Below are 14,864 nucleotides of genomic sequence, written 5' to 3'. Positions count from 1 at the left end.
TTTCTTTATTACTTCCACTTCGTTCTTCAAGTCTTGAACCGTTTCCCTTACCTGTTTGATTACTTTTTCTTGTTTCTCTTGGTTTTCTTGGGTATCTTTGAGATATTTATTCATTTCCTCTACCTTTTTGTTTGTAATCTCTAATTGGTTGTGGCAGTTTTTCACCTCCTGTTTAAGGTCCTCTATTATTTTCATAAAATTCACTTTTGAGTCGAATTCTTCTAATTCTTCTGTATTAGGGTTTAGACTTCTCATTTCGGGATTCCTGGATCCTGGTGATGTCACGTTGCCTTTCAAGTTGTTGGGGGAATTCTTGCATTGGCGCCTGCCCATCTTTTCCTTCAAATGGAGCCAGGAGAGGCCTGATGTCTTGGACCAGTCCTTGCTGTGACTAACTCTCTAGGTGTATCTCCTCAGTGTAGGGGCAGGAACCGTTCCCTTCCAGGTGAACTCCTCAACACCAAAACATGGATGCGTGGTATTCCAATGACCCGTCCCGATGAAACTTCTCGGCACCTACACAGGAACTCCTGGATGCCCCAATGAGCCAGGGACTAAGGGAAGTAGGGCGCAGGCAGAGCAGGTCCAGCAGATCACAGCAGAGACTGCAGCCCCAGCAGCAGGGGCCCGCTTTCCCTGGCGGGGACCTTGAGGCCTGCCCTCTGGTCAGGGACTCACTGCTCTGGGTTGGTAGCCTTAGTGAAATGGCAGGAAACTGTTCCACAGCTAAGGACCTTGCAGACAAGGCAGGTTTGGGGGTGGGGGTGGGGGCGGGTGTGTAGGAGAGCAAGCCCTGCAGCAGGAGCTGGGGGAGGGGTGTTTGTGCTCTCTACCGGGACAGTCCGCCCCAGGATAGCACACACTCACCCGTCCCGATGAAACTTCTTGGCTCCTACACAGGAACTCCTGGATGCCCCAATGAGCCAGGGACTAAGGGAAGTAGGGCGCTGGAAGCAATTCTTAAACTGAGGCTTCCTTTTCTCTAGTTTCTCTAGTATGTGGAAAGTTGACAATAAAAGCCAATATTGTATGTGTGTGTGCACATGTGTGTGTGCATGAGTATGTGAAGCATGCGTGCATGCATGCATGTGTGTGAAGCATGCGTGCATGCATGCATGTATATGTATACATGTATGCAAAATGTGTATGGTGTGTGTGCATGCGTATGCGTGTGTGTGTGTGTGTGTAGCCATTTGTCTGCCATGATGTGTGTGGAGACTGGAGGACACTCTTGGTGTCAGTCCTCTCTTCCACCTCTTTTGAGACAGGATCTTTGTTGTTTTTCTGGTTTATGCCTGCCATGTTTCCTGAGGTTCTCCTGTCTTCACCTTTCATCTCTCTGTAGGAAGAGGGGGATTATAGACACATGTGCCATGCATCCACCTTTTCTGTGGATTCTGGAGTTCCAAACTCAGACCTTTCTGCTTGCGTGATGTTTTAGTTACTTTTCTGATGCTGTGATGAAAATTCCCTGACAAAAGCAACTTCAGGGAGAAAGGGTTTAATTTGACTTACAGTCTGTCATAACAAGGAAGACATAACCACAGGAGCTTAGGGATCTGATTAGCTTCCAGCCAGTGACTGACTGGTCCCACCAACAGTGAGGTGGGGGTGTCTTTCCATCTCATTAATCTACCCAAGGTGACCCCACAGACACGCCCAGAAGCCCAATTCCCAGGTGGTTGTGGATCTATCAGGTTGGCAAACTGAGCTGAATAGTCATTGGCAGCCAGCACTCTGACCCACTGAGTCATCTTCCTAGCCCCTGAGGAACAGTTTTAAGAGATGTCTGTTTAGACTTGCATGAAGCTGTGGAGTGCTCTGTCCTCTCTGGTCTGCTGGGCTTGGGTGGAGAGGGTGTGTTTAATACCTGTTGTGCCACCTGCGGTGTGCCTGGCTTATCACCTGCTGGGCAGGTGGGATGGTGTTCTGTGGGCCCTTCGAGGATTATGCACATCTTTGCATGACAAGGCTAGTATGTATAGTTCATTTGGGGGAGATGGTGGAGGTGGCTTCTAGGGATAGCCAGGTAGAGGGATCCATCTAAACTTTGCCTGGTGAATTTCAGACCCTACAATGTTTCTTCTGTGGCTGATGCAGAATCATGGCGTCATCCCTTTGTAGGCCATCTTGGTCTACTTGGGGAGGCTGGATTCATCATAGGTTTTTGGGGTTTTTTTTGTTTTGTTTTTTTGAGACAGGGTTTCTCTGTAGCTTTGGTGCCTGCCCTGGAACTAGCTCTTGTAGACCAGGCTGGCCTCTAACTCACAGAGATCCACCTGCCTCTGCCTCCTGAGTGTGTGCGCCACCACCACCCAGCTTCATCATAGGTATTGAGGAACCATTGTAGAGTTGAAACCAACTTCCATAATTCATCTTGAAGTATTCAGAACCAGGAGATGCAGGGAACTGTAGCAGGGCTGGGGAGGCAATGGGGCTATTTGGGGATGAGAGTGGCAGACTGTGCCAGGCAAGGCGGGGGTGGGGAGTTTGGGGGAGGAGAAGGTAGAGAGAATGAGGAAGGAGGAGGGGTGAAGGTTTGAGAGGAGGAGGGAGGGAGGGACTGAGGGAGAGGGCTGTACTGTGTTTTAACACCCCCCCCCTTTTAATCTGATTGTTGTTTTTTGTTTTTAAACCATGCAAGAAGGTTTTGCTTACAGAGTTCTGTACAAATCCATTACCATAATTGAGTGTGGTCATGTACCGTGTGTGACATCTTGGGCAGTGATGGGCTGCATCTAAGAAGGGGGTCCTGCAAAGCTATATTGCTGATTAACCCTATGACATCTTAGCCTGTGCAGATGCTACCCCCTGAGGTGTTGAGCCTCTGAGGAAATCACCTGCTGCACAGCGCAGTAGACAGGTGTCTTGTCCTTCAGCCTGGGACTGTGTAGCAGCAGAGATAGGCTCCTCATGGGCACATCTCAGTGTTCCCAATCAGTGGCACAGACAGATCTACATGCAGGGCGAGGAGGTTTGATCTCTACTTCTCACTTCAGGTTCGAGGCTATAGTCACATGGGCTGGTGTGGTCCTTCAGGCCAAAGGATGTGTCCCGTTACACTCTTCCAGTAGAGCGTGAAAAATAAGTTCTGATAGAATCGATGTGCAGTGCGCCAAGTAATTCCTTTCCTTCTCTTCTTTAAGGCTGAGGTTTCTGCGGGAGCATCCAGGTCCTTGCCATCAAAAGCATCAAAACGGCGATCCAAGAATTCACTGGAAGGTACTGTAAAGCTGCCTGTGCACGTAGCTGGGATGGAGGCCGGCCTTTGTGTTTGGCCAGGGGGTAGTAGAAGGGAGCCTTGGAGAGCACAGCACTGCCACACCTGGAGGGGGGGGTGTAGACGCTGAAACTGGAGATTGTGGCTTCTGCACATATCCACAGAGGGGTGTGTATATATACATGCAAGCTCGTGCTGCCCAGGGCAGGAGAACCTATTGAAATCTGATGGGTGCGTTGAACTTCCTTTCAGAATTACTTGTCAGCCATCTTGGTCTCATTGGCTCTTCTGCTCCGGTGGAAAGAGTTTAACCCTGTTGCAGATCAGACACAGAGAGCCCCCAGGCAGATGCTGTTGCACTTAAAGGACTCTTGTTGAGAAATGGCCTCACAGGCCTGGACTGGGATTTGCTTAGCAGACAGGACAGGAGAGCTTGGGGATCCTGGTACAGCCGCTAGTGTTGGAGGCTTACGAACTTCACTGAAGTACAAAGTGGCTTTGGCTGAGCAATAGTAGTTTTGGAAGAATTACCTTCTTTCTAGCCTGTGGCAGGAGTATGGTGGTTGGGGTTTTCACTCAGCAGTGACGCCTTGCCTAGTTCTCATGCTGTGGTGACATTTTATGCTAAAAGGCCTTTTCCGATGTGTGCTGTCTGTGGCAGAAGCCCGCAGGGGCAGTTACCGGCATAAGGGCAAGGGTGATGTTAGGCCTTAGCCACAGGGCTCCATGGACAGACATCTCCTTCATCCCTTCCCAGTGCTTCAGAGCTTTCCAGATGTTCCAAGTAAATGTGGGGACGCGTTTTCCCGCGGTGGTTACTTGTTGGTGGCTCTGGCGCACCTGCGTCAGTGGCCTGACTCCTCTGGAATGCAGTGGTGGTCGTTGGCACTCACTCCTTGTGAGGATGTCTGCAGTGTTTAAATGTTCTCTTCTGGTTTCTTAGTTCTTTTCCCCTTTGCTTGGTTTCTTACTTTCTGAGCACTTAATATTTTAGCTACTTGCAGTTCTTGGAAATGTGTCTAGAGGTTCAAGACATGAAGATTGGTTTTATCAGACATTTTTACTATTTAGTCTTTTAAGTAAATTCCTCATTGTAACTGACGGTGTGGCTGACGCTCTGGGTTGTTAGGATGGCATCCTGGTGAACTGCCCTTCCTTGGTCTCTGGGACACATGCCTTCTCTTACTACCTGCCTTCTGCTGTGGTATTTTAAAAGATATTTTATTTAAATTGTACCGTTTTTGATTTGTTTATCTTTACAAATTAAAAAAAATTGTTTTGAGATGAAGTCTCACAATATAACCCTGGCTGGCCTTGAACTCAGAGATTCCTCTGCCTCCCAACTCCTGGGATTAAAGGTGTGCATCACCATGCCTGGGTTGTTTTATTTTGTTTTTTTCTTCAGTTAAATTTCTTCCAGATGAATGAACTTAAATCACTCTATCACTTATGCTTACCCTGAGGTAAGCCAGGAAGTAGGTAGATTAACTCATCATGACTTATGTTAGCTGTGTTTTCATAGTTTGGGAAGTCCTGGCTGTGTGTGTGGTGTGCTGGAGAGTCTTTCACTTGAGGCAATTGGTGATACCTTGTATTGTTTTAATTTTATTTTTGGGAGCTCTGTTTTCCTCCTCATCCTGCTTTTTCTTGGTGGTTTTGTTTGAGACAGAGTCTTACTATGTATCCAGCCTCAAACACACTTTGTAGCCCAGCAGGCTGCCTCAGCCTCCCAAGAGCGAGCATACAGGTGTGCATTCCCCACTCTCTCTTCCAATACCTGTTCCTTTGTCAGCGCTTAGTGACACTGTCTCTCTTTTCCTTTTCCTCACCCTACTCTGTGTCTCCTCTCTTCTATGATCCTCGAGAGAATTTACCATCAGGGACTTGCAAGAATTCTGATTGTGAGCGTCACTGAGCCGGCAGCAGCTTGGTTGATTTTTAGCTGCCCAACCTCACTGGCCAGGCACTGACTCACTCACCGGAGGCCCTTCCCTCAGCAAGGTTGGCACCACACCAGACATTCTGCCTTTCTTGAGTGGGTCATCTTTGTAGCAAATGTCCAGACTCAAAGGTGCCCAGGACACAGGGCTTGGGTGTTTGGTTCACAGGGTGAGCCTTGCATGTACTACAAAGAACAAGGGATTCAGGAATGAATAGACTCTTAGGCTCTTCTGGAATCACTGTAGCACTTAAGAGACATAGGAGAATGTGACACTTTTACTTATTCCGAAACAGTTCAAAATATATATGTGTGTGTATATATACATACATATATCTGCATATATCCATATATCTGTATATTCAGAACTTATTGAATTCATCTTAGTTCCTTTGCTTGGTAACTGCAGCATTTGTAAGTTTAACACTTATTTCTATTGTGCAATTTCATGTCAGGAAGAAGGGCCTCTAGAGCCAGTGAACATAGCCTTTCCCCTGAAAAAGAACATAACGCTTCCTACCATAAAGCTAAGAAGGACCATAGCATGAAGCAGCTTGGTAAGATCACTCGAGCAGTAGTGAAGCTGGGAGGGCATGTCTGTGCGCGGAATAGTCAGTGTCTGGTCCTTTGTTCTCAGTGATTTCTGGCCACAGAGGGTGGCCACCCAGCACCTGCTCCTGTATGATATCAGGCCTCATCTCCAGAGTGTTTCCCGGGTTACAGTAGATGGGGAAGGACTGTGGGCTCTGCCAGGCTTTACGTCAGCCATGGACTGAAGTTGCCCACCTGAACCTTCCTTTCTCTCCTGTGCAGAATCTAAAGTGTAAAGAGCCTGCTGGAATGCAAACCTGGGTAAGGGAAGGAAGAGGAACCCAAGAGAAGCAGGAATAAGGGACTCAGGCAAGAAGAGCCTCAAGGAGCCAGGGCATCAGCTCAGAGCTGCCTGGGGAGAAATAGGCCTTGTAGCAAGCAGGTCCCGAGGAGAGACTGAACTGCTGCAGGCTTGCGTGCCCACATGGCAGAAGCCCAGCAGTAGACTAGAGTGGAGAGAGGGGCAGTGGTTGACTAGAGCCCACATCAGCTGGCAGGACCCTGAGAAACTGTCCTCTTGACTCTATGGGCTGCAGGTGTGTGCAAAAGGCCTGGGTGGATTTTATACAGGGTAAGGATGAGATTTGGCTCTGGAGGGTGGGAGTGGAGACCAGAAAACATTGAGAGTTTGTAGCACTGAGAGATGGTGGTGCATGATGAAATAATGGCGGCACAGCCCCAGAGCCATGGTGGGGAGCAGGGAGGAGTCAGGGATTTGGCAGTACAGATAGATGATGGATTGGATGCCACTAGTTAGAAAAGAAAGGACTCAAAGGGAAGACCCACCTGGGAGACTTGGGGCACAGGTGCTGGTTGGTGGGTTAGATGGCAGCAATCAAGTTTGCGATGTCTGAAGCAAGCGGAGGTGCGCATGTGTGTGTGCACAGACTGTGAGTCAGTTAGAGCGTGTTGAGGGAGTCATAGAAACAGGAGACCACAGACGAGTGCTCTTAGTCTGCAGTGATGGCCACAGTGCAGCTTTAGATAGTCCTGAGCCCAGGTGCATGGAGGAGCTCTCTAGCCTGCCAAGACTCAGATGGGAAGACGGAGCAGAGGAAAGGTTGGACAGGGTGTCCTGAGTGCCAAAGGAAGGACACTGGGGGGGCTTTAGTCTCCTAAGGGGTGCCTGGGCCAGCTGAGAGTTGAACACTGGACACGACAGTCTATTGGTGACCTTGGTAGTAGGCCCTGTAAACTCCAACTAAAGCAGCCCAAATACAAACGCCTCTCAGCATTTTAATCTGCTGTTAACTGTTTTATGTCAGGAAGGAAAGAGGATAATATTTCAGCTAAGATTTTAGACTCCATAGTGTCGGGAATAAATGACGAACCAGATCAGAAAGCGACAGCTTCAGAAATAGGTAAGAGAAATGCACCCTTTAGTTTGACTCCTCTGGTTTTGTACAAAACAGTTCCACTCGGTAGCACTGTTAAGAGAGACCGTCCTTCAGTCTAAATTCTTTATGATTTTGATACAAAATATTTACGTGTCAGTGTAGCCATGGATTATTTTTATTCTAAGCACTTTAATTCTCATCATAGTTTCCTCCTATGTACTGAGCATCAGATATGACTTACCTTCCAGTTTGATTTAATTTGCTAAGTTACATGATAATTTTATTAAGCAGGCATGAAGTAAATAAGCCCCCCCCCCCCAATATTTCCGTTCTTTTGAGACAGCATCTCATTCTATAGCCCAGGATGGTCTCAAACTCATAGTGATCTTCCTATCTTAGATGCTGAGATTACAGATGTGTGTCACACTTAGCTACATGCCTTTCTGTATATTACATGCATATAATATTACATGACAGGCATGATGTACGTGCATAACATGTAAGGTGTAAGTCAAGACATTTTGCTCATCTTTTTGTTTTGTTTTTTAAGACAGGATTGCTTTATGTAGCCCTGGCTTTCCTGGAATTCCCTCTTATAGACCAGGCTGGCCTCAGAGATCCACCTGCCTCCACCTCCTGAGTGCCAACACCACCCTTCCCTTGCCCATCTTGATGCTGAAGTTCAGTGGGATTATTGAACTCTATGATGGCTCCAAAGAGATACATTTTATATCCCCACCGGCTCTACTTTGTTTCATTCACAATTCTCTACCATTAAGGCTTTAACAGGTGGGTCAGTGAGCTGGCTCAGCGGGTAAAGATGCCTTCAGCCATTCCTGGCAACCCGAGTTTGATCCCTGAAACCCACATGGTAGAAGGAGAGAACTGTCCCCCACAGGTCATCCTTTGACCTCCACATGTGTGCTGTGGCCCACACAGATACACATATGCACACACCACACTCTAAATGTATAAATTCTTTGAGGCCTTAAAGAGCATGTCTGCAGGCATTGTGACAGTCATTATAGTTAAAGCTGAGAGGAACAGAGTGTACAAGGTCACACTCACTGCCAGGCACTCTAGTTTCCTGTAGCTCTAAAGCACATTGTTTAGAACTAGAATCTTTAGAAACAGAATCCTTGAATTACACTCAACGAAAAACATGATACCAATTTTGATTTTAGAAGATAACATTTTTCTGGGTTTAAGCTGCCTCATACCTACCAGATTTTGTACAGTTTGTTTTTCTTTTGTGTGTATTGTCTATATATGTGCACATGTGTGCTTGTGGGGGCAGAGGTCTACATTTGAGTATCTCCTGCTGCTTTTTCCCTCTTTTTTTGATTTATTTTTATTTTTGTGTGCATTGGTGTTTTTCCTGCATGTGTCTCTGTGTGAGGGTGTCGGATCCCCTGGAACTGGAGTCACAGACAGCTGTGAGCTGCCATGTGGGTGCTGGGAATTGAACTCTGGTCCTCTGGGAGAGCAGCCAGTGCTCTTAACTGTTGAGCCAGCTCTCCAGCCCCTTTATTCCTTGTTTTTAAAATAGGGTCTTCATTTCTTTCAGACTGGTTGACCAGGAGGCTCCTGGTATTGGCCTGTCTCCACATCCCTGGTGCTGGGATTATGGGAATGTGCCACCCTCCCTGGCTTTTTATGTAGGTTCTGGGTATCCGGGCCCAGGCTTGCATGCTGCACAGCAAACAGTACAATTCTGAAAATGTAGATGGCAGGCTTATCTGTACATGGGGTACTCCTGGAACTCACATCTTTAAGAGGGATGTTTGGACCATTTTGTTCCCTTATTGGTGAGAAGATGCAATGGGAAAGACGTCTGTGGCTTCCCCAGGCTGCCAGTCTTGATTGGTCAGATGCAAGACTCTGAACTGGGGCAGTCAGTGTTCTTACTGACACTGTAACCCCATCTTGTAATAATGTTTATTTTGTAAAGAGCTTTTCCCATCTGTCAATGTGAAGGTGAGAGCTGGGAAGGCGTCTTTGCTTGTTGAGCTGTGACTCCTCACCCGAGACCAGTGGATAACCCCCACTTCTTCTGCTTATCCCCCCTGGCCTGGAGCAAGCTGTCAGGTGGTTCCCTGAGCCATGATCTTGAGCCTTGGTGTTCCTCATTGCTTTGGGTCTGGAGAAAGCTGCTCTCGGAGTGAGATGTAATCTATTTAAGACTGACAGCTCTGCTGGACCGTTGATTTAAAATAAACCGAAACCATTCTTAGGCTTATATTGAACAGGTGTGAAATCATAAGTTCTGTCCTTAAGAAGTGCAAACTGTACGGTTGAGAGTTCAGTAGCTCAGAGTGAAACCTGATGCCCCCTGCTAGGGTGGCGTGTTACTCCCATACTGCCCCCTAGTGGGGTGGTCAGGGTGCGACTCCTGTGCTGCCCGCGGGTGGTAGGGTTGATACTGTGGATTTAGATAGCAGTGGTCAGCAGCAGAGCCCTGGTGTGGAGGTGCCCCAGGCATCTCTTTCCCCAACTTGTCTGCCATTGAGTCCTGCTGTTACACAGCCAGGAACTAGCTCTGTGCCACCTGCCTGGTTGCCATCACGGTCACTAGCATTGTCTTACAGCACAGTTGTTTTGGAATTGAGAATTTACCAGCAGCTGTGGATTCTCCAGTGCCTTGCGTGAATATGATTTCCAGATCCAATGTCCCAATGTCAGCTGAAGGGTCCTTTCCCTGTGACAGACTTTTATTCCTAGTTCTTCAGAGAGGAACTTAGCCCAGGCTGGCTGGGGACTCAAGATCCTTCTGCTTCTGCCTACAGGAGCTGGAATGGCAGGTGTGCCAACATGCTTGCCTGTGTTTTCAAAGAAAGCCGCCATCTGCTGGTTGGCCGGTCCATGAACATGACAGTTCTGCTGTGGCTTGCCAGAAGGGAGTGGATGGGTTTTGTTCCCATTTCGCTTCTTCAGGTGTGTTGAGCTCACCGGAGTCTATCCATGAGTACCTGCTTCCTGCATGCTTGCTATAGTGTGAGCTTGCACCATGTGTGCTAGTCTCTCTAGTCGCACATTTCCTGGTTTTTCTGGCGCATTAAGCCACCGTTTATTTTGCTCACTTTACCTCACTCATTTTGTTTCATTGCTGTTATCAAAAATACAGCAAAGTACAGCTGCTCACCCAGTGCCTAGTGAAGTTTAAACTCTTTATGCTTTCTTTACCTTAGCTGTGGATTTTTAGGAATGGTTACAATGTACAATAAAAACATCATGATAATTTTTTGTAAACACTTCAGGATGCAGCTCCCAAATCCAGCACGACAAAATAGACATTCTCTGACATAACAACTTTGGACAGATTTATTTTCTTGTTTTTGTTTTTTGATTTTCGAGACAGGGTTTCTCTGTAGCTTTTGGTTCCTGTCCTGGAACTAGCTTTTCTAGACCAGGCTGGCCTCGAACTCACAGAGATCCGCCTGCCTTTGCCTCCCGAGTGCTGGGATTAAAGGCGTGCGCCACCACCACCCGGCCAGATTTATTTTCTGATTATCATTTAAAATCCAAGCTGTGTTCTAATTTTTTAAAAATTATTTTCCATTGTTTAAAAATGTGGTTATGCAATCAGATTTAACAGCAGCCCAGCATGCTAGCTAACACCTGTGCAGAACCACTAATACAGCATTGGAGTAGTAAAGACTGTTAAGAACACCAGGAGAGTGCGGCTGTAAGCCTGACTGGAGCTGAGTCCTCAGGACCAGTGGAGAGAACTGACTCCAGAAGGTCTCTGACTGCCACGTGCTTGTCCACACCCGTGGGTTACATCTCTATCTCTCACCCAAATAATAAATACAATTTAAAAATCTAAAGAGTGCTAGTGGAAGCTGAGCATAGTGGTGACTGTTTGTAATCCCATTACTTGGTGGGGGAGGCAGGAGGATCTGGGGTTCAAGGCAACCTTGGCTGCACGTTGAGTTCAGGGGCAATGTGGGCTACATCAAGCAAACTTGTGTCTTAAAAGCAAAGCAAAATAACCTCACTCCAAAAACAGTAAAAGCAAACAAACAAAACCGAGCAAAACCAAACCAGTGGAGCTTGAGAAGGCTAAGTTTCTAAAGTGTCTGAGCTGAGAGGTAGGATGCTGGCCTGGAACATACCAGGCAAGGCCGGGCTTGGATCCCACCACCACCCCCAAAATCAATAAACTAATAAAGGCAGGCAGACAGACAGAACAGAGCCCCGGTGCTGTGGGCTTCCCATAGACAGACAGACAGCCGTGTATTTGCCCTTTCCCTGTGATGCTGGGTTTGGTAGACCAGAAATGCTGGCACTTACCAGGGCAGTGAGGCAGCTTGGCCTGAGTGGGGCTGGTGCAGTTGGCAGTCCACAGCCGCCGAGCTTGCTTGCTCTTAGGTCTTAGAATCTCATGCTCACTCTTTGGCTGTGCTCTATGAAACGTGTGTAGTTCTTGGTCACTTCATTCAGACTATTAGGGTAGTATTTTTTGTTTGTTTTTCAAGACAGGGTTTTTCTATAGCTTTGGAGCCTATCCTGGAACTAGCTCATGTAGACCAGGCTGGCCAGATTGAATGGTTTTAAGAAGTTACACAGTTGGGTTTTAGGAAGCAGACTGTTTTCAGGGGCCCTTGAGTTGATGGGTCAGTTTAAAGTTGCGCCCGCTGCCATGCACAGTCTGCTCTCTGAGCCCCTCTCTCACCCTTTTGTTTTTAATATGGGAAGTATTTACCCCACACTATGAACTTTTTCCATTTTTAAGACTTGAACATTAGTGATCTGGGACTCTTTAGTGTGTCGAGGGATGTGTACCACAACACATTTGCTCTTTCTTTCTTGATGTGCTGGCTGTGCGAAGCGTGGCTCTCAGGCCTGGCTGGTGGGAGCCGGTATAAGTGGTTCGAGGGTGGGGAGGTAGGGCCAGTCTGCTTGGGGGGGCGTTCCCTGATCCCAGCTGACTTGAGGTCCAGGCCACGCTCACATCCCAGAGCCGCCTGTTCTCAGAAGCCACCCTTGTCATCCTTGGCCTGTGGCAGGTGTGAGAACACAGATGTGCAGGTCCTGGGCAGGCCGGTAGTCTCTGGCCCTGCAGGGCGCAGTCTCCTGCCCAGCTTTGAACTCTTTATGTCAGGATCTCAGAAGCCAATACTAACTGAACTAGTATTTCAGATGATAACTCAGCTAGTCTGTGGCGGGAGAGCGCTGAGCCAGAGCCAGCAGTAAAGCAGAAAGGTAAGAACGACCCCTTCACAGCTCTTGGTGGGAGGAAACTAAGTGGCATAGAGGAAGCCAGCTGCCAGGCGCTGGTGTCCTCTCAGGGTACGGCCCGGGCTGATGTGACAAGGGAGGCGCATCTGTCTTCCTCATAAAATAAGGTCATTGCTTGGTAGCACAAGCAGGACTTTCCAACGGTGTCATGAGTGATCTCTAAAACAGGTTCCAGGGCCACTGGTCAGAGCTCTGCAGGCCACTCCTGTTCAGAGGACTTTAGACCCAAAACTGTGGCTGCTGCCTGGTCTTCTTCTGTGGTTCCTGCAGTCTCCAGATGCACCTTTTGGAGGACTGCAGGGGAATAGCCCTCGGTTTGTTCCCGAAGCCTGGGGGCCTCCAGCAGGCTGGGCTTGTGCTGGGGCTGCCATGGTGGGGACAAGGGTTGTCAGCTAGGTTAAATGCAGAATATTTGTCTGAGAGCAAATATATGTCAGGACCAAGGCAGGAAATGCATGGGAGAGAGAGTAGGGCCACAGGGGCCACCTGTCCTGGCATTGGTACAGGAACTGAGGTGAGGCTGCGAACATGGGGGGAAACAACTGCACAGGAGGTGATGGAAGGAGAGGGAGGGGAGAGCCTGGGGTGACCTGGGAAACAGGAGACCCTACCAGCCTTCCTGACAGGAAGTGCTGAGTTGGCTGGCCTGGTGTAGCAGAAGTATGCAAAGCAAGATGTAGGCCTAGGAAGGAGAGGGTGCAGCCAGGTTCTTCCCGACTTCAGGTGGCCTTGTTAGGAAGGTTAGGCTTTGGTGTAGAGCAGTGGGAGACAGTGATATTTATGGTGATTTCAAAGGCCCTGTGTTGATTTAGGCTTGGAGAGCGGGGCAGAGGTGAGCAGAGCACAGCGCAGCCTGCAGGAGGCACTGGGTCTGTGGGCACCTGAGGACCTGAGGGTCCATGTGCCTGCTTCTGGGAGTCCCACATGCCTGTCGCTTGTTGTTCTGGGTCCCCACTGCTGTTTTATACTGTCCTTCTGTCTGGAGTCCCTACTGTCTAATCCCTGACCACTTCCCACTCTGTGCTGTGACACTGGGGTCTCCTGAGGCCACAGAGAAAAGATCATAGGTTATCTTCCCTTTCTGTGGCCCCAAGACCTCTTATCTCCCTAAGATTACTTTGTCCAGGAACTCTGCTGTAGCGCTCATGTTCAGATCAGATTCCAGGGGCCATCACCCCGTGCCCACATGTTGGTCCTCACCTTGTGCCTTTGAGGACAGGACTGCTCTTGTGTGGAAAAGGGCACATGTGAATGTGTATTTCTTCCCCCAGTCAAGGTGCCCCAGCCCTCACCGTGTGGACCTTGTGTAAAGGTGTTCCTGGGTGTGACACAAGGATTTTGTGCCTTCAGTTCTGTTATCTGGTGGTGCTGGGATTGGAACCCAGGGATGTATAGTTGTTTGGCAAGCTCTGCCACCCTCCGTATCTCCAGCCCTCAAAACTTTGGTTTGAGTTAACCCTATGGGGACATTAGACATAATGGGCATGTTTGTGCCCAGAGCGCAACACTTGAAGAGAAAGGACCCTGGGTGAAGGTGCAGTCTAGGCTGCAGGAAGCTGGTCGAGTTAGTTCATTAGGGTGGGCTGGGCTGCTGGTCCTGCTGGCCCCGAGCTGTCACAGCAGCTTGTTTCTCATGGCTTTGTGACTTCAGGATTTGTGTCACTTAGCTCTGTGGCATAGTTTCTTCACAGTTCCATTCTTTCTTTCCCATCTGTTTTTTTAAGACAGGGTTTCTCTGTGTAGTCTTGGCTATCCTGGAACTCATTCTGTAGACCAGGCTGGCACTGAACTCAGAGATCCACCTGCCTCTGCCTCCTGAGTGGTAGGAGTAAAGGCATGCACCACCACTGCCCAGCCACAGTCTTGTTTAATGTGCAGTGTTGTGGTTCTTCTGACCACAGCAGACTGGTGGTGAAAAAATGCTAGAGAAGCGCCCAGAGGACCCTGTCCCTAGCAGGTTCCCAGTTATTGGAGGTGTATTGTCTCTGACTGTTCAATGATTCACTGTGCTGTGCTTCCCATACACGAAGGCTGATTTTCTGACGCTCTTCTCTTCTAGGTGACTCTCCCAGTGACGCAGGTGAGAGCGGTTCTGATGCATTTGGTATTGTGTGCAGATGTCAACATGGGCTCTTATTTCTGTGCTTATAAAATATACCAGTGAGCCGGGCGGTGGTAGCGCACACCTTTAATCCCAGCACTCGGGAGGCAGAGACAGGCGGATCTCTGTGAGTTCGAGGCCAGCCTGGTCTGCAAGAGCTAGTTCCAGGACAGGAACCAAAAGCTACGGAGAAACCCTGTCTCGAAAAATAAAATATATATATATCAGTGAAATACTAAGGAAATATACCATATGAATTTGAATTTACGTTAATTTGCTGTGTTTTAAGTTTCAGTCTTAGATTGGGTTATACATGTTTGTTTTTTGTTTGTTTGTTTGTTTGGTTTTTCGAGACAAGGTTTCTCTGTGTATCCTTGGCTGGCTTGGAACTTGCTCTGAAGACCAGGCTGGCCTCAAATTCACAGAAATTCACCT

General features: G+C 48.3%; 1 protein-coding gene across 2 annotated transcripts in view; it reads left to right on the top strand.

Annotated features, from left to right (window-relative positions):
* Nucleotides 1-14,864, top strand: part of Traf3ip1 (TRAF3 interacting protein 1) — a 50,113-nt gene that overhangs the window by 17,483 nt on the left and 17,766 nt on the right. Inside the window, exons 7-9 of one of the 2 annotated variants that reach the window (XM_057757863.1) lie at nt 3,147-3,222; nt 12,230-12,292; nt 14,388-14,408. In XM_057757863.1, the coding sequence (XP_057613846.1) occupies nt 3,147-3,222; nt 12,230-12,292; nt 14,388-14,408 (160 nt within the window). The remainder of the gene's footprint in view (nt 1-3,146; nt 3,223-12,229; nt 12,293-14,387; nt 14,409-14,864) is intronic. The other variant, XM_057757873.1, reaches the window with a different exon arrangement.

Source organism: Chionomys nivalis, chromosome 2 (assembly GCF_950005125.1).
Source record: "Chionomys nivalis chromosome 2, mChiNiv1.1, whole genome shotgun sequence".
Taxonomy (NCBI): domain Eukaryota; kingdom Metazoa; phylum Chordata; class Mammalia; order Rodentia; family Cricetidae; genus Chionomys; species Chionomys nivalis.
This window is presented reverse-complemented; position numbering and strand designations above follow the sequence as displayed.